This window comes from Echeneis naucrates, chromosome 18 (assembly GCF_900963305.1).
Source record: "Echeneis naucrates chromosome 18, fEcheNa1.1, whole genome shotgun sequence".
Classification (NCBI taxonomy): domain Eukaryota; kingdom Metazoa; phylum Chordata; class Actinopteri; order Carangiformes; family Echeneidae; genus Echeneis; species Echeneis naucrates.
The window spans coordinates 10,146,322-10,170,524 of record NC_042528.1 but is presented as its reverse complement, the minus strand read 5'-3'; the positions used below and the strand labels follow the sequence as shown (position 1 = coordinate 10,170,524).

At 40.1% G+C, this 24,203-nt stretch overlaps 1 protein-coding gene across 8 annotated transcripts in view; it reads left to right on the top strand.

The window, feature by feature from the left end:
* The window catches only part of nlgn2a (neuroligin 2a), a 157,047-nt gene that overhangs the window by 69,423 nt on the left and 63,421 nt on the right, over positions 1–24,203 (top strand). Inside the window, exons 2-4 of one of the 8 annotated variants that reach the window (XM_029526004.1) lie at positions 4,768–4,789; positions 20,028–20,050; positions 20,761–20,794. The exons of 3 other annotated variants lie outside the window; for them this stretch is intronic. In XM_029526004.1, coding sequence (XP_029381864.1) covers positions 4,768–4,789; positions 20,028–20,050; positions 20,761–20,794 — 79 coding nt within the window. Of the gene's footprint in view, positions 1–4,767; positions 4,790–5,871; positions 5,897–7,775; positions 7,799–11,950; positions 12,005–15,575; positions 15,581–18,807; positions 18,826–20,027; positions 20,051–20,760; positions 20,795–24,203 lie in introns of all 8 variants that reach the window. 4 more of the 8 variants (XM_029526008.1, XM_029526001.1, XM_029526005.1 and 1 more) reach the window with 4 other exon arrangements.

Below are 24,203 nucleotides of genomic sequence, written 5' to 3'. Positions count from 1 at the left end.
CTCTTCAGGGCTTCTGAAGCTGAGGCGGCCAGTGGCAGTGAATGCAAATTAACCCCCCCCTCCCACACACACACACACACACACACACACACGGACACACATTCATACAAACATACACACACAGGCCTCCCTCTGCCAGGTCTTCACAGTGCCTCCCACAACACTGAATGGTAAGGGCAGAAAGAACAAGAGAAAAAAAGAGAGGCGATTAAAAGAAAGGGGGGATGAAGGAGTAGATGGAGAGAGCAGGAGGTTATCCAGAGGTAAGGCTTCTTCCTCTGGCGGAACAAGTCTGATTTGTCCATTTAGGACAACTCAGTCAATGCAGCAAAGCAACGCAAATCAGGACCGGACCAGTTAGCTACAGGAGCTGCTGGGTTCAAGCTGACACTCAGTATTAATGAAGCTCTGTTCAAAATATGGACTTGCGGAACTTAAACTCCTGGGCATCTGAACAGTGCACACACACATAAGACAACAAAATTGTGTATGGTATCAGCAGCAATAGCAATAAAGCAGGATGTATATGATGAAGGTGAATGTCTATGCTGATACACAGGTGACATCATTCCAATTATATGATTTGCACGCTTTTTAAGTTTGCTGAATGCAAACATCATCGTCCATGTTTGAATCGCCTGTCTTTATTTGGGCTGATTATTTTGGCAGGAATTGTTGTTGCGATATTAAATAAAATTCATATTGTACATTCCTGCGCAATAAGTAGTTTATCCTTGGTGGTCATTAACCATCACTACCCTGCAGTGTGCAGTTGGTGCTTAAATCAAACAGTGAGCCGATGCTGCATGGTTGTCAGCTCACGTTTCAGCACCACGGACAGCACCTCAGTACCCAGTCCTGACATGTCACTCCGCTTCTCCGGCTCATTGCCTCCTTTGAAAACGTTATATTTGCCACCAGCTGTATACAAGATATCATCCTTTCACGTCTCATTCCTTTCATAATCTGATAAACTTTGTGATACTGACCTTTGAGCTACCATCCACTGTAGGCTGCTATTTAAGATGTGCAGGGTCTTAGGGTCTTTTTTTTTTTTTTTTTTAATCAGAAAGCAGTCCACAGACCTGGTTCCAACTTGACTGTACAGTAACAGCAACAGCTCAACATTGTACTCTGAAGGTGACACACTGCATTACGCTGATGGTGGCTCTGTGTGATGTAGTTCTGAGGAGATAAGGTGGCTTAGAGAGAGAGATGGCAATTGAACTGTCCAGAAGCATTATAACATGTATTCTGTTATATCCCTGCTGCCAGCTTTGCCTTAGTTTCCAAGAGTCTCAATTGTTTTTGTGATAAAGTTTAACAGGATTTCAGCCCCGTTTTAAAAAAACTTAAGGGGGAAAAATTTGTGTAAATGGAAAGTCTCTCATGGTTTTATAACTCAGCTTCGGCAGACATATTTAAAGGGCAAATTTTCCTTTGTTATTACTGCTGGCACACAAAAGGACAGGGAAATGGGAAGAGTTAAAGGTGGACGCGACAGACATGATGAGCTGGAGTAAACATTTATAGGTATGTTTCTGCATCTTGGTGCCCGTCCTAGGCTTTCGACCTAATTCACTCCCTATGCTCAGTCTTTCCTCTCCCTCAGTGTTTCACTCTGTCAGCATTAGTAGCTCTGCCTCATCCACTCACTGGTTAGTAACGTACCAATGCAGCAGCCCGCGGTGGAATAGGTGCTTACAAGGCCCGTTTGGGAGTAGATGGATTTGGATTGAGGCAGGGAGAAGGGATGGCAAAGGTTCAGCCCCAAACAAGCTTTGTACTTAACTTCTTTGTGTCCACATTCCCGCTGCAGTTTTTGGGCTCTTTGTTGTTTGCACTAACAATACCCAGTGATAGTGTTAAAGTATTTGTTGAGGATACTATCAAGTCGCAATTGATAGCACAAAATGTCATTTACATGACATTTTAAATGTAAAAGTCCACAGCGCACAGCGTGAGCAGTGGCCACTGGAGGAAAAAGTTGTATTGTCTCGCACAAACTGCAGTTCGCTGTTTAACATAATAAAAGAGCAAAGATGTCGACCAACACGCCCCTGAGCACAAGGCTATATGTCATCTGAAAAAACCTCAGAGCAGTTTCAAATAGAATATCAACAACTCCTCAATTTCAAGTTGGTAAATCCAATAAGTCTTTCGGATTTTGAATCAAAGCCAAGTATCTGTGTGTCTTGTACCATTGGCGTAATTCTATATTTGACTGCAGAGGTTGAGGAGAGGAGAAGACCTCGATGTTGCATGTCGTGGAGATTACTTCAGTGTTGAAGAACCATGGGCAGATAAACAGCAGCAGGGATTTTGGGTCATACCAGAAGGTTGTTGCAAGCCTTTGTTTAGAGCAGGAATAGCCTAGGGGTTGAATGACTGTTAAAACACAAACACAGATTGCTTTCTTTCTTTATTTTTTTTTTTATTTTTTTTTTTATTTTTTTTTTCATGGACAAAGACAAGGAGAGACAATGTGCCACAGATATTATCTCAGAGATGAAATACTACATAAAACGCAAGCGGAGCAGTTGAGCCTGTCAGCATTCTGATACCTCAACATAACAGCCTCCCCGTATATTTTCCTTGTTTCCTTTTACCTCCTCCACCTTCACTAGATGTCAGACAACATGAAGAATCTTTGCTCTTCAAAGGTTAGCCCAATAAAGAGCATAAACAGCTCTGCTGACAAAACTGCAAATGTCAGAATGGTTAAAAAGAGGACTCTTCTGAACTTCCCCCTTATCTTTGCATGGAGAGACAAACAGCAGGTGCTGCTCTGACAGAACCAGGGTATCATGGGAGATGGAGTAAGAGTAATCTATCAGCTCTGGAGCAGAGGGAATCACACATTTGAAGCATGTGCACACACAAGCAAACTGATCCGGGTGCTAGGGATGAACGATTTCAGGAAGAAAATGTCAAGGGGAGATTTTCTTTCAAGTCAAACTCCAGGACAAAAGTCCTACATTAGTGGTGTGCATAGAGTTAAGCAAGGGCCATGAGTATCAAGGATTATCCCAAATTTATCTCCAGCTAAAGTGAATAATATTTAAATATAATGAAGAAATCATAATCCTTAACCACTGGCAACTCCTTGTTTTGACCTGGTATTGAAAACTGCTGCTACTTAATGCTAACGTTGCATCACGAACTGACGGAATTAGCTGCTCCACAACCGTGAGTGGGGACTGCTTCGACTTTTGTTGTCAAAAATCTCAGTAATTAAGTTTGAAAAACTATCATTGGGGCAAAAAGTTTAGTGTCTAATCAGAGAAAGAGAGGGTATTAACTACATGACTGTGAAAAGATAGATTTTTTTTTTTGTTGTTGAGCAAATGCACACAGTTAGCAGCTGAGTAGATTTACCAGTGACGGTAGTAGCTGAAGGTGCCACATTAAATTTGTTACAGTTTGTGGATCTAAATGATAATTTAATTCATACTGCTTCATTTTTTTTGCGCTGAACTTTTTCAAATGCTGATAATGATATAAAAACAATTTGTTTTTCAACCTGACCTATCACATACTCTATTGATAAAGATCTAACAGCCATACATTTGTCCTATGCAGTCAGGACTGATCGCCCTTGAAGCCCATCCGTAAATGAACGTGTTGAATAGATCTGGTTTCTTAGTAAGGGTTCTGTGTGGGAATTCAGCATGAAATATGAAGTAACTCTTGAATTTATTTCTTTATTCGGTCACCTCATTAAAACTTCATGCAGCAGCTCCCACTATCCAGTCATGTTTGATATTCTTGGTCGAGAGGAGCAGAATTCAGAATTGACAGTTTGTGAGGTTTCCAGCAATTGTTTCAAATGTGTATTATGTGTGTATTAATCCAGATGGATATTCAAACTCAGAGGCGCACATTTGTCAGTGTAGTGTATGCATGAGTGAATGAACAGATAAACCTTTGTGTTTGTGTGTGCGCCAGCCTACATGGAGAGAAAATGGCTTTAACCTTCATGCCTACTCGATCATCACCACTCCGTAAATGTCACTCCATCTGGCTCCCTGCCACTCTCTACATCTCTGTTTACCTCTCTCTTTCTCTCAGCTTCAAATAATCTCTATCTCTTCCTGGTTCTCACTGTCAGCTTTTTATCTTTGCATCTTTCTCCTTTCTTATTTTCCTCCACATGCCTCCTACACTGCTCTTTACCTCCTACATCGCCTTTTTCTACCCCACCGCCTTTTCTCTCACACTTTCTCCCACCTTGTTTTCACCTCCTTTTTCCTCTGATGTTAAAAATACCCCCCAGCAACACTTTCCTCCTCTTCTCTCGTTCTCACAGTATTCTGCACACATAGACTACTCCCTTCAGTTTTCCCCCAACTTCTATACCTGCTCAAAAAACAACAATTTTTCTCTTTGGCTTCATCTTCTTTGTCTTATTTAAAGCTCACCCTGCTGCTCCTTTGCTCTTTCTGTCATCCATGCATTATCTAAAGAACCCAATGTCAGCATCCCTCTGCAGCCTCCTCTCTCTTTCCACTTTTCCCTTTTTTCTCAGTCTACCTCTGCTTTGCTTTCCCCCATTTGGATCGATAAATCTCAGGCTCTCAATTTGAGGTTTGAGAATGAGGCAACAGGAGACTGAAAAGGCAGAGAGAATTGACAAAGAGAGAAAAAATTGGCTTGGGGGGAAAAAAAAAAAAATCAAAAAACAAGTTGGGAAGAAAAAGGAGGAGAGCAAAGTAAAGTAAATTTTAGAAGTAAGTAAGATAGAAACAGAAAGAAGGAAAAAAGAAGGAGACATCATTAAAAGAAACAAGTTGATGGTGGAGAATCCAACATTGTGTGCGTGCATCATGCATAAGTATGTCAGAAGGTAATTTCTCTTTGTATTACCATCCACTGTAAATATTCCCCATTTCTCATATCAAAACACACCAATTGAATATTTACACTACTGTGCCTTATTCCCACTTATTTCCTCTTTCATAATTGCAACCTATCAACCAACCTATCAATAGATAGACAGCCCACAGTAAACATCGAAATTGCCTCATATGAGCTAAAGTTGAAGTTTAATGAAAGACTGTTTATATCATCGAGCCAACCAGCTGTCAGATATGTTAAGGGGGGGAAAAAAGTGAGCATTAACAACAGTTTACAGTCAGCTGCTGTTATTACAGAGCCTTTATGAAGCTGAATTCGAGCTGCAGATGTCGCAGCTGTAAGTGGAAAGTAAGTCAAGATTAACGGAGGATTGTAGCAGCAGGAAGACGAGGGGCAATAGACTGTGTATAAAAGCCAAAATAGACTCTGGGGTTGTGAAGGGAACGCAATGTTGAAGAGCCTGTAAAACCCCTTAACACCTATTGTCGCAAATTCTCCTTAAACTCAAACCTTTATGTAAGCCTGTTGCTTAGAAATCACAAGTTGCACGTGCCATGTGATGTGGATTCTGTTTGATGCATTAACCTGCAAAAAATCATAATTTGAATACATGTTAGAATTAATCAACCAACTCCTTCCATTCAGAATGCAGCAGAGATAACTTGTTTATTCCCCCAATGTCTGTTTGTTGCATATTCAATACTGAGTACTGGTTTCAGGACCAGTCATTATTCCCTGCTGTTGCTAATTTGCATTATATTTTACCTAATTTTATTCTATATGCTCTAGTCAAATTAACAATATCCAGTTATTGTAAAAGAAAACAAACAAAACACAAGTAATATTTTTTTAATGCAGTTGTAAATAAATTCAGGGGCTAAACCTGCAGTCCATGATGTATTAGCTCAGTAAAGGAGTTTATGGTCTATGTCTCTAGGTTGAAGCCCTCATTATATTTTAACATGATGTTGATTTTTTTTTTTTTTTTTTTTTTTTTTATGGTCAGATTATGAGGAAAACAACCACATAGCAGGGGATAGTTCAGGGTGTGACCACTGTGTGACTGACAGACTATAGAACACATTCAGGATAGAGTGCAGAGCAAATCAGCGCCACCCCTCGCTCCTCTTCAGCTCCATCTTCTCCTCCAATATCATTTCTATGGTTTCAAAAACCAACATGGCAATGACCTCATTACACACTGGAGACTCACAAATCACTGGTCATGTCACAGTGGGTGAACACTTTAAGGCACCAGTCGAAGGGATTCTTATATATATTATATATATATATATTCTCATACAACTCCATATATTGATTTATGCACAGTGTAGTCATCTTGGGTTTTTTTTTGTGCAAAAATATGAGAGTCGGCAAAAGTCACAAGATCTTTATTTATTTATTAAATGCTTTCTTCTTTGTTAATTCCATCCGTTGATGTCACAAAATCAACCTCATACCGATAAATACATCAAATACATTTGTAGAATAATCTGCAGATATTTAATTTATCCTTTTTTAGGTGCATTTATTCCCCAGAGAAGAGAACAGAACAAGATTAAAGTGGCCCAAAGCCCACTCAACCACGACACACCCACTGTTCACAGTCCAAAACCTCGATGGAGAAGTGGAAGAACTGGGTTTGTGCTTCTTAGAAATAATTAGAATTTCTGTAATTAGTAGCTGGGTAGCAGGATCCCTGAGCTTTATCAAGCACGTCTAAAATATGTAGATGTAATCAACATTATTAATGTACACAGCTTCACCTCAGCTGCAGTTTCGTCTGGCTTTACTCATTTGAACCTTCAGAAAATGCCAAATAGACAGTAAACAAACAGTTGGAAAGATTTTTCATCCCAGCATGATGTCTGGGAAAATAACCGATTCCTATTATTTATGTATTTGTTGTTTTTTTTTTTTTTTTTTGTTGTTGTCATTGTTTTGTTGTTGTTTTTTTTTGGCCTTTCTTTCTTAGCTTAAATATTTAATGTTCATCTGCAACCCCAATGGTTTCACATGAAACCTTTCACAGTTTGTATAATGATGTGTGTATATACGTTATAATTATCTTTAAATTACATCTTATATTTTGTGAAATTCTTCAGCCTTAGTGGATACAATAGACCAACATTTCCCTCATGGAGTCAGGGGTCATTGCCCAGCGGTGGTGAGACCAGATAGACTCCCCGCTGCTGAGACATACATGTAAATGTAAATCGGCGTGTAGGCTGTAAAGACAGCTGTAAGGAGGCTGGGTTTTTTTTTATATAGAGTTCTGTGCAGTGTTTACACTGGAAATTCAGCATGACAAATGAAGGTACTGTTGAAGTTTCCTTTCTTTATTTGGCCGCCTCATAAAAACTTCATGCAGCAGCTCCCAGTGTCAAGTGATGTTTTATATTCTGGGTCGAGAGGAGCAGAATTCAGAATTGACAGATTGTGGGGTTCTTAGCAATCATTTCATATTTTTAGAAAATCTATACTATGTGTATAGTATTCCAGATTCAGACTGTATATTAAATTCTGAAGCACACGTGTGTGTGTGTGTCTGCATGGGAAGAAAATAGCTCTTAAATTCATGCCTGTGAAATTTGGTGATGGGTGGCATAATCCCAAATGATGCATGACCAATTTGTATCCCACTTAAACTCAGTTACAGTTCTTTCCCAAATATTACTTTCTGAAAATTTTGAGGCGTGTTACCTTTTCTACTAGCTAGATAGCATTTTGATAGTCTCATCTGTCCTTGTCTCTAACTTTGGCCTGCCCCCCCCAAACAAAAAAAAAAAAAAAGAGAAGCCCATTATTCACCACCTAATGCGTCTACAGGCAAGGTCACTGTGTTGTGAGTGAGATGAGCAGGAGGGACGAAGAAAAGTCCCCGTTCTCTTGTAGTCTTGTGACTCAACAGTAACAAGCACTGAAAAAACTGAATGGAGCAGTTAAAGAACCTGTTGTGGCTGCTTAAAAATGATACATTTTCCAGTTCCCCATCATTAAAGATAAAGAAAATGGCGTCATTTGTTGTGCATTTTGTTTGCAGGCATTAGCGGCGTTGTCAGCCTTGGCAATATTTGTCTGATAAACCGCCACGCTAATCACATCAAACTGAATGGAGACCTTATGATATGAGAGCAGCAGAAAACTAATTGTGACAGGGTGACAAATGACAGCTGGATGAATCCATTCGGAGCCTTTATGGAGGGTGAACGTTGAACATCACCTGAAAGGGACGGGCTCACGCGCGATCCTGTTTCAACTGCCGTTCATCTGAAAATGGACTTCACAGCTGTTTGTAGTGCAGCCACCACTTACACATCTCAGCTACTTATCTGTGACTCACACACGCAAATGGTTTTTAGTGACTGAGGGAGCAGCAGTGTGACAATGAAGCAGGAGCTCTGCCAGTTTGATCATCTGCCTGCCTGATTGGTTTAATACTGTATAACCTTCACACACACACACACACACTAGAACATCTTACAATAAAAAAAAAAAAAAAACATTGTTACTCATCTACTACCTGTTTTCTCATGCACTCACACATTAAAAATCTTAAATTATTCACCGCATTTTTTTTTCTGTGATATTTCAACTCTGAGGCAATGAAAGCATCCCCAAGTCTGTCCCCTCTCTCCCTTCTTCACACACACACACACACACACACACACACACACACACACACACACACACAGTCCTTTGTATGCCTCCAAACAAGCGTCCATCATTCATGATCGACACTCACTCAAAAGCTGTCAGATACAGTTCCATTTCCTCGTAGATCATGCCAGACTGGCGCACATTGCATAAATGAGCCGCTCAACACCTACTTACTCTTCTGTCTCTACCTAAACATTTGTTACCCACAAACACACACTCAGTCAGATGCATAAACGCATCTTTTTTGTGTTGCTGTAAGCTTCTGTCCTCCTACTATCGCATAATAAAAAAGATTAACGCTATCAATCTATCTATCCATACAAAAATGTAGAAATATGAAAGTCACATAATCATCATAATCATGATTAAAAAAAAAAAATTAGGAGGAAGGCAGTAGCTTCAGTTGTTGACCAGTGAAAGATGTTTTTATCCAGTAGTTACTAAGTGTGATAATGTTATTTGTGAATCACAGCCTTCACATTCTCTAGAACTCAGAACGCAAAGTGGGAGATTTTCACATGAATCAAGGCATTGAAGGAGGAACAAATGATGGGAGAAGGATGTTCGCTAGTAGAATTTCATGCAGTAGGAAACAAAAAAAACCTCCACGGTGCTCAGTGTATCTTTCTGTTGATGGTAACCCCGGTTGCACAGATAGCCCCTATTAATCTATTAATTCTCTCTTTCATCTTTCTGTAGTCTCTTTTTGATTATGTTTTCCCCCTTGTGTCTAAGCGCATGTGTATCTCAACACCATATGCATACCTATGTATCTTGTATGTCTGTTCTGTCTGCGTGCGTGTGGGGTTGGGAGAAGCGTACTGGAGCCTTACATAACCAGCTTCGAAGTGAGGCCGGCCGGCCGGTCTCCCCACTGACGCAGACGCAGCAAAAACGAAAGGAGAGAAACGGGGAAAACTTTCATAGAGGAGAGGATGAAAGAAAAAAAGGAGGCTTAGAGGATTGTGGGTATCAAGAAAATAATCTTGAGCAGCAATGTTATACCTGCAAATTCAGCACCAGTGGCTGGATATACCCTTGAAAACTTTACATTTGCTATGCGGATGTAGACATATACCCTCCTCTGCTGCCTATTCTGGGTATATAGCAATTGTATTTGCTGTTACTTTTATGACATACAGGTGCGTGTCTGTGTGTGTGGAGAGTGTTGATGGGAATTAGGGTCTGGTTCTACACCAAACTGCACATGCTCCTGTCGCTTCAGCTCCTTTGATTGGGAGAAGACTAAAATGTCAAGAAAACCAGCTTTTTTTCTTTCCGCACTTGATTCAAACTGCTGAGGCGCCTCGCCCCCTTGTTGCAAAAAAGATGTCAATCAAGCTCAGTTTTTACACTATTTCTCCGCATTTTGCAGGCCCCGTAATGGTTGCTTGATTTCAGGTTTTCCTATTTTGTCAGTTTCTTCCCCCCCAAATAAAGAATTTGTGTTGTTTCTTTCACAGGAAGGATACGAGCAAAACATTTCAACCAAACCTTTTTAGGAAATAGGTTTTGTATCAGTGCAGCCACACAACATTTTCCACAAAATGTACTCAGCAAAACTATTCAGTGGTTTATACATTTTATATTAAGTCTGCTCTTTTCTGAAAAGTCCAGAGCTTTCAGTTTGCATTGAGCTGTTCACATGTGTGCTCTCCATTTTTATTCTACTTCATGTCACATTTTGTTGTGTACTTTCAAATGAAAATTTTCATATTGGAGGTCCTTCCAGTTCTTATTAGCTACGAGAGAAATATTCAACTGAGATGTTGGTGCAAAAAACACCCTGGGAAAGATCAGACTCCTGTTTATGTGAGCTTTTTTCTTTCTTTCTTACTTTTTTCAATAAATTTGACAAAATTCGACAAAAATATTTCTGCCAAGCCAAAAATAGATTTATCAGATGAACGCAAAGGCAATGAAAGGTGAAGGAAATATTTTTTTTGGTTGCACTTGCTTTCTAAAAGCTGAGGTGAGGAGTACTTACTATCAGTAGCCCCCTGAAAGATGAGCAGGAAACAAACATGCCTTTTGTTACAGCCAAATAACTGACTGGCTCTTTTCTGTCAAATGTACGCACAAAGGAAGTGTGAAAGTAAAAGTGACTGATTGTGAAGGTGAAAAATCTGAATCATGACAGCTGGTTCCTTCTTTAAATGCCTCACTTCCTGGCAGTGAGTCACATAAATGCTTATGAAGGCTGATGACAAGGAAACCACCCAAAGTCAGGTTTCTTGAATGGGACTCTAAGACTAACAAAGAAACAAAGAAATACATTTTTAAGGGATGGAAAGAGGAGTCGTATGCCTCTGATTCGTCTCTCCCCTTCTCCATCCATGTCTTCTTCACTTTGTCTCTGCCGCTCTTTTAATTTACCAAAAACAGCCAGTGGGCAGATGGGGATCATATTACATTCACCTTTTACCTGCACTCCTCTGTGCAATTAGCGTCACGCTTACTTGTCATTTCAAATTGACACACTGCTGTTGTGCTGTGTAATTATTTACCCGCCTGGGGAATAACTTTCTGGTTTAAGCACTAAATAATGACAGGCACACACACACACACACAATACAAACGCACCTGTGCTCCATTTTATCTAAAGTATGTTTAACATGCTTTTTACCATTACAGGGTCGTTGTCTATTTGCTCGTCAGTGCTGTCTAATTAAAGATGTCTTTGTGTTCAGTGTGTTTCTAAAAAGTTTTTTTAAGTGCTTTAAAATTTCCTCTATGTGTGCTTTCACTGCTGAAATGTCACCATTAAAAATTGGGGGTTTGAGCATCAGGACCTGAACCTACCATTCATCCATTAGGTGTCCTCTTCTTTGCCTGTCCTTTTAAATCTTTTTATACAAAAAATGTTTTGGGTTTTTTTGGTTTTCTTTTTTTTTTTTTTTTTTTTTCTTTTCCCCTGATCATGTTGTGCGAGGAAAAGGGCTGGGTCCTGTTCTTCAAACCACAGAGGCCTTATTGCTCCACATTCCCCCTTTTCCACCCCTTAACCCAACCACCCCATCCACCTTGTTTGGTCCTAAAAAATTTAACTCAGGCAACAAACAGGGGTTAAAGCAAAGAGAAAGAGAGAGAGAGAGAGAGAGAGAAGTGGGACCATAAACTATGGCAGCCATTTTCTTCTGCAGGGGGAGAGAAGGAAATCACATCCAAACAACAGTTTTCTTTGATCTTGTGTCTTTTCTTGTGATAAATCTGTGTCTGTGATGCCTTTTGTTTTTGTTTTTGTACTCTTTTTAAAGGAAAAAAAAAGAAAGGAAAAAAAACTATAAGCAAACATGAACTCTTGCTGATTTGTCCTTTTTGCTCTTGCTTCTTTTCTTTTTTTGATATTCTTTTTTTTTTTCTCGTTTTTGCCAGTAATCTTTTTTGAATTTTCTCTTTTCTCTTTTTCCCCCCTTTTTTTTCTTAACCCTAGGTCCGCTCACAAAAAAACATGATGAATCTTCAATGAACAAGCCTCGAGACGAAGGTATTTTTGTTGCATGTTTTTCCTTTTTTCTTGTTTTGAAGTATTTTTGGGGGATGTGTACACATACAGTAAAGTGGAAAACACACACACAAGTCAAACATCTCTTAGGTGGGACTTTGGGTGTGAGATGCATACCGATGTGTTGGTTTAACTGTATGTGCTGACCGCTGCAATTAAAAAGCTGCCTATCCCTTCAAATGATTGGGCTTATGTAACGTCTGACCATCATGATGGAGCACAGATACCCTTCATTACAAACCTATCCACAAGCTGTTGTGTGTGTTTTCCAGAGCCTCTTATCCTGCTCTCAAATAACAGAGAACCTTGGACATCATCATCACCACCACTGTGCCCTTGAATATTACATTGGCCAACTAACAGCATTGTCCCCACAGCCAAATTGTTGTCTGGATTTTGAGCAACAAAGCACCTACTGAGACGTGCTTACACAATGAGGTGCATTATTATTGCACCTCAATCCCCAGCTCTAGGATAAAATTGCTATTGAGTAAGGACCGACACACTATTCAGCCAGCCCTATTTCAAGTCAATGATGATAACATCAAATCAAGTAAGGTAAAAAAATAAATAAAATTTGGGGACGTCCAAGGACACTCATGCCCCGCTCTGGAAGATTTGAGTCTAATCAGCTGCTAGAATGAGGACACAAAACGCACAGCCGTCTGTTAATTTATCTGCTACCTGCAGCACATACACTGTGGAGGTGATTTTATCTGCACTTTCATCAACCTCCCCTCGTCCTTGTTCTTTTGGACTTGTTTCTTGGAGAAAAAGATGATATTTTGATACACATTTCTCTTTATGCTATTTTGAGGTTTGTTCGGGTGAGTCTTTTTCTTGCTCCGTGATTCTCTTTGATTTTGGGTACTTTTTTTGAAGCTGGGAATTGGAGGAAGTTTGACACAAGAGGATTTTCTTGGTGATCAAACGTGCTGGCACAGACACAACTTTTTTGAGATGCCGCAGTCAGCAAGCAATTGAAGCAAGTCAAACCCAGTCATGATGCCCCCCCCGACCACCACCACCACCCACACCCCCCCACCACCCATCCATCCCACACGCCTCCCAGTCCTCTAAATTTGTCTCTCATCCCTCATCGCGGCATGCAATTAACCTCATTTGATTGGGAAGCAGCTAATCCCATAACATTGACTTGAACTACAAAAACTAATACTGGAATTCACCTCAGGTACGGGTGTCCCAGAACAAAACCAAAAGGTTACAGATTGTGATACCAAAAATAACGCTCAAGCACTTGATGTCTCCACTTGGGAAGACAAGTAAACCCCTGCATTATATCACAACACAGATTCAGATAATCTCCTTTGCATTTGATGAAGGATACAGAAACCTGTGAATAATACAACCTGTTCTCAAAGGAAATTAGCTCTATAACAGCACCATTAGTTGCACTGGTATTCAGGGTCACAGCCAAAATGTAAATTTCCCCGTACAAGAGAAAAAAGCATCAGTTATCAGCCTGTGAAATTATACCACCATCTAAATTGTATTTTTCAAACTCTTCTCCTGCCTCCTGGGATCTGCTAAAGTCTGCTAAAAAAAAATACAGACTCCTTTCATTATACTTATTTGCCCAGAAACATCCCCATTTAAAGCCTTCCACACTCAGAAAAGTGAGTTTTGATTATTCTTCACTTGGATGTTTGAGCTTTGAGACTCATATGTGGGCGCAGTTTGATACTAGAAAGCTGGTTCAAGCTGGTTCATCTTGAAATGTGCTTAAATGTGTTGACGGGATACAAGCTGAATTTTAATGGCATCACAACCAATGTGTCCAACGTGCTACCTACACAAAAGTGTGATGTGGACAGACTGACTGACTTTTCAGTGAAGTCAAACATCTTGGGTGTCTAAATCAGACTGCACATTTAATTATTACAGGATAATACATTTTAATTCATTATCATTTAATATTACTTGATTGGCAAATTGATTTGTTAATCCTATATCCTTAATCCTATAAAAAACAAGGAGGGATTCTATAAAATCGCCCAGTGATGGACTGTTGATCTGTCCAGGGGGTAGCCCACCCTCGCCGGGGTGAGCTGGGATTGGCTCCAGCATCCCCCAAGAAACGGAAACGGAAACCAACGGAAAGTGGTAGAAGAGGAATGAATGAATGAACGATTCTGTAAAATGATAACACAGATCATTGCATTCATAAGGCAACAAACCATGAACTGCCCTGATGACATGAACTCGTGTCCTCAGTGGTAGCTGTAATGAAACGCAACAGTGCGTTAAGAGGGAATATCAGAAAATGAATGAAAACGCTGTTAGAAAAAGTGCTCTATAACTCCAGAGACAATGCAAAGCAGAGCTGAGACTGCAACAATGTCTGCATTGTGTACAAATACACTACACAAATGCATACGTCCATTTGATTGCAGCCTGGAAGTGATTTATACACATACTCAGGGCTGTTGTACATGCACTCGGATTTCCAACCTGCCGCGAAGCCTGACCTGTGCTGTGTTTCACCCAAAGGTGATGCGCAGGTTGCTGTTAAAGCCCTGCAGTGTTTCAGTTGTTGCACAAGTAAAGATTTCTGTGCAAGAAAAACAGCTCACTGAGACTCGCAGAGACTGTAAAAAAAAAAACAAAACTCTTCAATTAAGCTGACATAAAGCCTCCCCAGTTGGCTCCTTAGTTATCATTTTTCTCACCAACAAAATATCCTTAACAGGGTGGATGTTCTTCAGTGAGACGATTTGAAAACTGCACGGCCAATAGCTTTTATTTGTTAACAGCCAAGGCCCGCTCACTTAGTTCATTCATTCTGTCCACCATTTTGTCCTCATTCTTTCAGCTGCATATCAACAACCCTTTCAAAATGACATGCTTTTAAGTTGTATATTCTAGGCCATGCAGAAACCTATTCATAAGCTAGTCTATTCAAGTACAACCCTAAAAAAGGAGACACTGCACACCCGAAAAGGAATTAAAGGCTAGACGGATTCACACTGCGGCGGTGGTTCCTCTCTGCTCCTACATCAGGTGTGAGAGGGCAAAGGACTGCAGTGCTGCTTAGTGTTCTTGTTCAAAAAGATTGATAGAGCTCCAGCATAGCAGATCTGTGCATAGGTGTGTGTGTGTGTGTGTGTGTGTGTGTGGAGGGTTACAAACCAGAGCAGGACTGAGCTAAATCAAGACAGAGACAGCGAGCGTGTGTTACCATGCAGTCCTTGTGTGTCAGCTCTGATCAGGAGACAAACCAGAACCACCTGAGCCCCAAACCTGGAACATATTTCTGCCAGGAACAATGTCACCTCACTCTGACACACATCGACACACAGAGACACACACACACAGATACACACAGCGCAATATAAACAGGGTCACATAATATAAACTCTGTAAAAGGAATTGCCCCATCAATAACGGACTGACAGACAGGGATTAAATGGAGTTGATGGCACTGCAGTTGATATCATAGTGCATTAGACAATGTTGCTCTCCTAAATCACTTCCATCTTTTACAATTTAAATCCCAAAACAATGCAACACAATGTCAGAGACTACAATGAAGATATTGTTTATTAAGTTATTACAACTGCATAACTAGAGTTTTATCATTTTATAAAGTCTGTCGCTAACTCTCCCCTGATTTATTATCATTGTTGTTAAAGAAAAGGGATGAGGAAGGATTAAAAAAATATATATATATATAAAAAAAGCACGACAATCCGGAAAAAAAAAAAAAACGATAAACAAAACAGAAGTAAACGAGTTAGGGTGTTGTTGTTTTTTTCAACTACTGTTTTTAATTTGGTATTTATGCTTGTGAAAGAGTTGATTTTTTTTTTTTTTTTATTATGTGATGCATTACATTATGTGACGGATCTAGAGAAGCTTCAGCTTTTCCCAATAACACAGTCAATGTTCATTCTTCATGACGAGTGATGATAAGAACATGAAGCGTCCAGCTGGGTATTTAATCAGAGTATAATATTGGATATCATTAATCAACTGAAGAAGTGAGAGGTTTTCAGATTGTACCTTTGATGATGCTGTTACATTCCAGGAATCATAGAACCACTCTGTATTTTATTTTTATTTTGCGCTGCACAAATCTGCTAACTCATAAACTGAAACAATGAGGTTTAATGCAGACCAGCTGTTGTGTTTCATGAATCTCCAATAGCACATTTTCTCATGAATTTCACACAGAATAGTGATTTTCTTACACCTGTGAAATCACCAAATTCTTGGGCTGGATGTTTGCTTTATTCTGAATAATCGTGCGCTGTATTGACTAGTAACCTCCACCTAGCTGAGGAGGTTTTCCTAATCATAGAACTGTTCAATCTGGGCAAGGCTGAAAGAAAAAGATCAACAACATTCAGTCTGATAACAAGGCCAAAAAAAATTTTGATTTTAAAGTAGTAAATAAATATATAAAAATTTAAAAAAGCATGTTTGCGCCGCTGTCACTGAATAAGTCACTGTGATAGGATGGGCAAGTGTAAATAACTTTAAAATAAATCTTCTTTGTTGCAGTAAAGCTGCATTAGTTGAATATGTGGCCTCAAGGAGGCCACTGTGGACGCAACGCTGTGGCCTAATTGTTTTTATGATAGATTACAATTTCAGAAGGCCTCAAGCAAACCAATTATCATGTTGCCCATTTCCTGTTTGGTTATTTGCGTTGACATAAAGTGACTCATTTTCATCCACACACAGAACAACACTGATTGGTGTTTTAGGTCAAATTAAAAGTCCATTCAACACAAATTATTAATGCAATTGGAATTTCTCAGCAGCCTTAGCAACAAAGAGTTGCACCGCACGAGCAACTCAGCAGTGTAAAAAGAGAAAGAGTGAAGAGTGAGCTGAACTTCCTTTGTCTGATATACAATACGATACAACATAATTTGATATGACATAATACAATGAAACACAATACAATATGATATGGTACAACACAATCAATATGGGGCAATACAATCCACTACACAATATCCCCGAGTAATTACATCTCATGGATACTGAAAGCAGAATATACTTTTATTGGTAAACAGAATACTTACTGCAGAACATCTGCGGTCTGACATGAAAACAGTCCAAAGACCAAATGCCTGTAAAAATTTATCTGCAAAATTTACTGTCCCTGCTGCTGTGTTGCCCAAAGCAAAACAATGGCTCTGTATCAAAGAGGCTTTTGATTAACTGCTTGTAACACTGACTCTACAGAAAGTGGTTCTCTGGTGCCTGGGTGAGTGAGCATGGTTTACTGAATCAGCTTTTAATTAATGCCTTTTTACTGAATATTTGGAATAATTACTTGGATGACGCTCAGTGTTGAGAAAGAAAATGTATATTTCTGGATGCCAGAGAACACTTTCAGTCAGGGAGTACATTTCACGTGAGCACTGAGCAGAGGCAGGAAAGGGGGAAGAGAGTGGGAGACACAGAAATGTGGACATAAAGATGTAAAGTGACGTCGGTTCGATTTATAGCAGCATCAGAGGAAGTCGTATTTTAATGTATTGTGTTTGTTGATGGCACGCTAGATGAAAGACAGGGAGCCGGAGTGGCTTTATTATAGGCACTTCAGCAAGAAACAAAAGGCGACATTTCCAATGCTCTTTCCTGGATGGCAAGGTGGTGGATGGTGTGGAGGAATTATAAGAGTTTGTCGATGTCTGTGTGAGGCAGATACAGGCCATTGTCTCCACTCTGTTTTTGTCTGCATCAACGTATTTCTCAATTTCCTCCTTTCTTTTTGCCTGTTACTCTCTCCTGCCTCCACTTCCAACCCCTCCTCATCCCCCTCTCTGTCTCTCTGTATTATGTGATCCACCCTGGTTATGACTCTGCTAACAGATGCTTTCCTGTGGGCAATTCAGCATCTCTTCATACTGGCCTCTCTGCTCATGCTCTTAGATGAAGGCACTTAGGTCTTAGGTCCCCCCCCCCCCACAGCCACCAACCGAAAACCCCTTGCTGCGTTCTCACAATCCCTAATTTTGGAAAACAGCACCCTGCAAGAACAGGGAATTGGCACATTTCATTTTTTATTATTATTAAGAGGATCCAGGGAGATTCTCTTCAGCAAATCTTTGCATCTCCTGCAGGCTTTTCACCATGGACATGCTCTAATATTCAATATAATGTACAATGCACATTCTAAAAGCCTAATCACTAAATTGTAAAATACAACAGGACAAGGGAACTGTGAGCAATAAGTGATGAGAAATGTGCAGGCAGGCTTTTTCGACAATTTTTATATTCTTACGTGCTGAGTACAAATGACTTTATAAGAGGATTTTGGATGGAAAGAGATGGCACATGGACAAGATTGAGTAGTATATTGAAAAATGATGAAAGGAGAATTGGGGGAGGGGGGAATGAAGTGAAGAAGTGAAAATACACGCTTAAAAAACAAAACCAGTTGGTCTGGTTTAGAAAACCACATAGACTAGCGTGACAAGAATAATGTAACACCGCACTAAAAACCCCAGTACAGAACAAAATAGGTTCTCTTGCAGTAAAGGATCAAGTGTACTGTTAAATCTACTTTATTTTAACATTACTACATAGACTCAATATCTTGTCTCTTTCTATTGCTCTGTCCCTGTGGACCTGTCGGTTATTTGCTGCCAAAGCTCCTGCCTCCCCATTACCTCAACGCTCGGCACACGTTGTGTCAAGGTTCTGTCAATATCATGTTGAATACACCTACTCCATTGCACTTTGACAGATAATATTTTATTGAGCTTGAAGCCCTTTGACAAGACAAAAAAAAAGTGAAGAGGAAGGAAGAGGAGGGAGGCCAAGCAAGCTGAGATGAAAAATACTGGAAAGTGCTAGAGGGATAGAGGAGGACAGCAAGTGAGAAGGAAAAAGATGTGCGCGCGTGTGTGTGTGTGTTTGTGTAGTTGGCGCTGTGTTTCCTGTCAGCTAGCTCAGAGCTTGGGAAAAACTTTGACGCTGTTTAGTTTTTTGGGTTTTTTTGTTTGTTTTTTTTTTTTGTTTTTTTTTGCTGCTTTGAACTTGGCTGGGTTTAATACCACGTGTAAGGCCTATAAGTGACTGAGGAAAGCAACACTGAAAGCTGGCTCAGCTCATCTTTCCTTCCTCAGTGAGGACCTCGGTGATTACCCCAATGCTGGCTTTGAGAAAGCCAACAGCTATTGTGGGTCGATTTAATCCAAATCAATAAACTTTAAAGTGCTCACTGACACAAATGAAGTTTGGAATTGTCAAAATGTGTTGCAGAGAGGACCTCCCAGCAAGCACAACTGAGTTTGGCAATATTAGTGAACCATTTCAGGGTAATACTCTATGCTGTCTGGCATCTGAAATGTAAATTCAAGCATTAGATAGACCCAAGGGTGCATTTAAACACTCGTGTGCAAATTTTGAAATGGGACCAACCGGTGTGTCGCTCTATGTGCTCCAGTGCTACAGAATGGAAAAATCAACAGAGGATAATCCTTTACAGCCGAGCTCTTCGCCAACAGGAGCAGTTCCTCCACTATTTGTGTCCCTTTCTTCATAAGATTTCATTTGAAATGCTGTATGTACTTCACAGGGCCTTTTTTCTTTTTGCAATATTTTCTCAATAAAGAATGATGAGTGAGAAGAAACAATTTGCCACTCATTTATTCCACTAATTGGATATAATATAATATCACTGGAGGTAATATCGTCTTTGACAACCCATTAGTTAGCCCTCCTTTCCTCAGTATTAGCCCATAAAAACTGAAACCTGTATTTATGCTTCTGTTTTAAAAAATAAACACAGAAAAATCTAAAATAATAATCATTATGTTTGAAGTAAATAATGACAAAACCAATTTTCTAGCATCATTAAAAACAGGCAATATGGCCTATTTTTCTGTTGTATATAAATAGGTCGAAAATATTCATGGCAGGTAAGTTTACAATGGGCAGAATCCCAGAGGACTGCTGTGCTAAAGCTTCTATTTTAAGAGATTCAAGATGAGCTCAAAAGAAGCAAAACAATTACGAGGAGGGAAAAAACAACTGCAAATAGACGCAAAACAGGACACGTTCAGAGAGTTAATATATTTTGTACTTTGTGGAGTTGGGAAGGAGGTTGGGGTGCAAAACTTTAAAAATCAGATTCTCTCATTTGTGTTGGTTTTGTTGCACGGATACAGTGAAAATGCGGCCATGATAAAGTTAAATTGGAAAACCAATCAGAGCAAAGGGTTGGAGAGCTCAGGAGAAAAAGCTGAAATTGCTTCCCCGCTGTCAGATTAACTTCCAGAACAGGCAAGATAAGATAAGTAGCTCCTAATAAGACATACAAGGGCCACAAACAGAGAGATCCCCTATCCATGTAAAAATGTCTGATTAGCATTGAACACACACTCTCACAGTGATACACACACCCTGCGGTGAGACATGGTCAGGCTCCTGCCAGCGCCGCTCAATGGTAGATCCCAGAGATCACAGCTAAAACTGCATTCCCCACTGAGGACACACACATTCCCCCACTCTGTCCTGATAAGCAGCTGGAAAGATAAATCGATCCCATCGTTGTGCACACACGTGCTCTTCTGACATAATATGTAGAACTTTGTGACGACAGAACATTCCACTCAGTTTGGACAGCCACTGCCTCCCCCCCCCAGCCTGTGTTGGCTCCTTCTCACTTTGTACTTGCTGTGTGTGTTTGCACCTGGATTATATTGTAACTGTCAGAGTAGCATTCCAATTAAGGAGGTATTGTTATGTATGAGATGGCGAGCAGTGGGCAGTGGCAGAACAGACAGCGTTACTTAATGGGAATGCTGGTGTCTGAATGGAGACGACAGCCGCTGCTCTCTACGACCAGTTTATTGTTTCCCTGCTCGTCCAGCTGGAACTCATGCACTCTCAAACTGAAAAGGAATGCATTGCTTCCACGGGAGCAATATGCCAAAACACACAAAGAGCATCTCTGTTTATGTGTTTTGCGCATGTTCAAATATGATCAAGTTCAAATGTAGAGAGACCTTAGCGTGAACGGCTCATGTAGACAAGTTATTCACGACCATGAAAATATGCAGGAAAAGCCATCCAGTGTGGACTGCTATTCATTAGGTTGAGTATGCATTTACCAATTTGCAGTGTCTTACCCAAAACTGACCAGATGGCGAAACAAGTCAAAGGACCCCAGTGCCTCTGCTTCAAGTGGCTGTTGTTGGAAAGTAAAACTACAAAGAGATACAAAAACTAAATAAAATAGAGCAATTTAAGGACAAGGAGCTGAAAAAAAACTGCTACAAAAAGACAAAAACTTATAAAGAGAGCTGCAAAAAGACTACAAAAGGGAGAGAAAATTACCAGAGAGGCACACAAAACTACAAACTAAAAAACAACAAATGAAAGTGTACCAATTCTCTCTCAGCCTGGGGCTTCTTCTTTGCTACAGAGGGAGCTTGGATCGGTCTGTGTCGAGATATAATCAGTCTTCGAAAGGGCCACAATAAAACAGAGAAGCAAAAAAAACAACAACAAAAAAAAAAAACCCTACTGTAAGAAATAGCACAAGGACAAATAGAGCCACACCACCACAACAGTCATCTCCATGACTCAATCCAATTCATTCATTAGAAAAGACGTGTTATTCACGGCTACATCCTCAGACCCAATTTCAAAGCTAGAAATGCTTGCCCTTTTTGAAAAGTTGAAGGTAAAAAGCTGCAACAGATATAAACGTACTGTATCACAGAGTACAATTTGGTGCTCTTATGCTGATATGCTGTATTAATATAGTTGCTCAGCAAATGAAAGGGGCATTTTGAGTTGTCTAATGTTCACTGCAATACAGCTTTATTTTTCATCCTGTGAGTTTTTTTTTTATTTAATATCTTAATTCAACTGTGAAGGGCGCAGCCATGCGCATTTTATATCTAAACATATATTTACATATTTTTGTTATTCAAAATAAATAGAGAAATTAAGTTTACTTAAACATAAAGGGGAATTAATTAAACATACCCCTTTTTTCTTGCTAAGATCTATTTTTGAGCATATGATTGTGTGTGAAGGCTCAGAATACATCTCTACAGAGGGAGATGGACAAGGCCGTCTCTGGATCCCAGCCTGTGTCAATGAGACCTCACAACAACACACACTCACGCTCATTCAGTCCCAATTAGACCCCAGACACTGCATGGAACCGGGGCTGGAACGGCAGCCCCAGTAATGGCCAGATCGTTAGGGGAGAGAGGGAAATAGTGAGGCCAGAGAGGCTGAGAGAGAGTGAGGTGAATTGGGGATAATGAGAGGTTACAGGAGGACAGACGAGGAGGGAGGCGAGTGTTGGAGACAAGCGTTGGTCACATTTTATTCATAGGCAAAGAGAAATGTGTGAATACAAAATGTGGTGCTTTCATATACATTCGCGAACAACAAAAAATGTGCAGCACATAGTCATTTCATACAATCATGTTTAACATATATAAAGGAAAAGGAATGAGTGGCTCCTTATCAGACCTCAGCACAGCTTGATGACGAGCTGATCATTTGAATCAAGTGTGCTTGGGGGTGGAAACATCTAAAACATCCAGGACAGTAGCTCCCCAGGACTGGAGTTGGAGACCTCTGGTTTCGAGAATCATTATTTCATTTTCTTATGAGGAAAATGGGACATAGTGTACCATGCAGGGTACAAGGTTTAATGTTTTGTTAGAAAAACCTATAATGGTCTCATCCACAAGTGTAGTGACGCCACGAGGACTGATGTTATCAGCTTTAAGGAATAAGCAGTTACAGTGAGTCAGGATGGTATTTAAAGGATCCATTTGTATATTTTGCTGTTGATGGATTGCTAGCATTAACAGCTGTTAACTTGCTGGTGTAGGTTTGCCTGATAACCAGTTAGCCACAGCCATTGTGGTCTTTTTTTGATAGCAACAACAAACCAAGCTATCATAACCGCTTGTATTGTAAAGAAGACCATGGCCAAATCAGTTGTTAAATTGTTAATAACCACCTCTGCGTGCCGATGGCAAGAAACTGCAAAGGGCAGGAGGAAAATGTACAAATAGCCACTATCACCAAGACATATTTGCTGGATAGTTGCTTTGAAGCTAAAAGGTAATGGTTTGAAAAAAGAAAAGGCAATATTAACAATATTATTCAAATAATGTAGCTCTATGAACGTCTTTTAATGGCTAGAAAAGAGAATCATTTTAAGAAATAAGGATTAAAAAGTAGATTTTATAATTTTTGAGAGAAATTAGGTGCATTATAGCAATATCAGTTGATTGATTTTTTGGAAATTATCGTATTGATATTCTTCATGAGCAGTCGTGTGACTTCAGTCTGTCATTTCATTTTGTTTTTACATCTTAGACAAAATGCAGAAAGACCCAGAGACGCTAAAAACGTGGGTTTATTGTCGCTTGTCAAGGTAAAGAATGTAGCAATAAAAAAAAATAAATGAAAGAAAGGGGAAGTGAAGAAGAGGAGAGGAAAGGTCAGCTGAAGTCCAACAGGCTTGAGGCTGAAAGAAAGGGGATGTGGAAAATGGAAAAAGGGAGGCTGTTATTGAGGGGAAGAGAGAGAGCCAGCAGTGGGAAAACAAGGACAATGCCTGTGTTTGTGTCGTCTTTGTCACTGTGGCATTTTGGAGGACAGAAGGGCTGTGTGCCTGGATGTGTGCGCATGTGTGTGTGTGTGTGTTTGCTTCCCCATCCACTCAATTTGTGGAATTGATCTCCTCCCTAATAGTGAGCAAAACGAAACCACTATTTATAACACAGATGGGAGAGAGGAGGGGCAAAGAGATACAATTTAACAATCGTAGCGCTCCAAAAGCCTATGACAGAAAGATGAGAAAAAGATGGAGGAAGACAAATAGATGCAGAGTGAAAGAAAATACAACTACTCAGTGCAGTTGGAATGAAAAGAAGTTTGAATATGCTGGGCTTGTAGCCGAGCTATGAGAGGGGTTACAAATAGGCTAACAGCGAGAGGCTAGACAGTGGTAGATTAAGACAGAGGGAGATTGAACAAGAAATGAAAAGAATGGCGCTATCAGAGAAAATGGAGATCAAAACACAAACGAGTGGGGAAGATGAGAGGGGCCGTGGCGGTGGCGGCAGCTGGAGGACGAGAGCAAAAGATGAAGAATGTGAAGGAGAGCAGCAGGACGTGAGAGAGGAAGCGGGGAGAGCACTTTCTGGTGACAAGA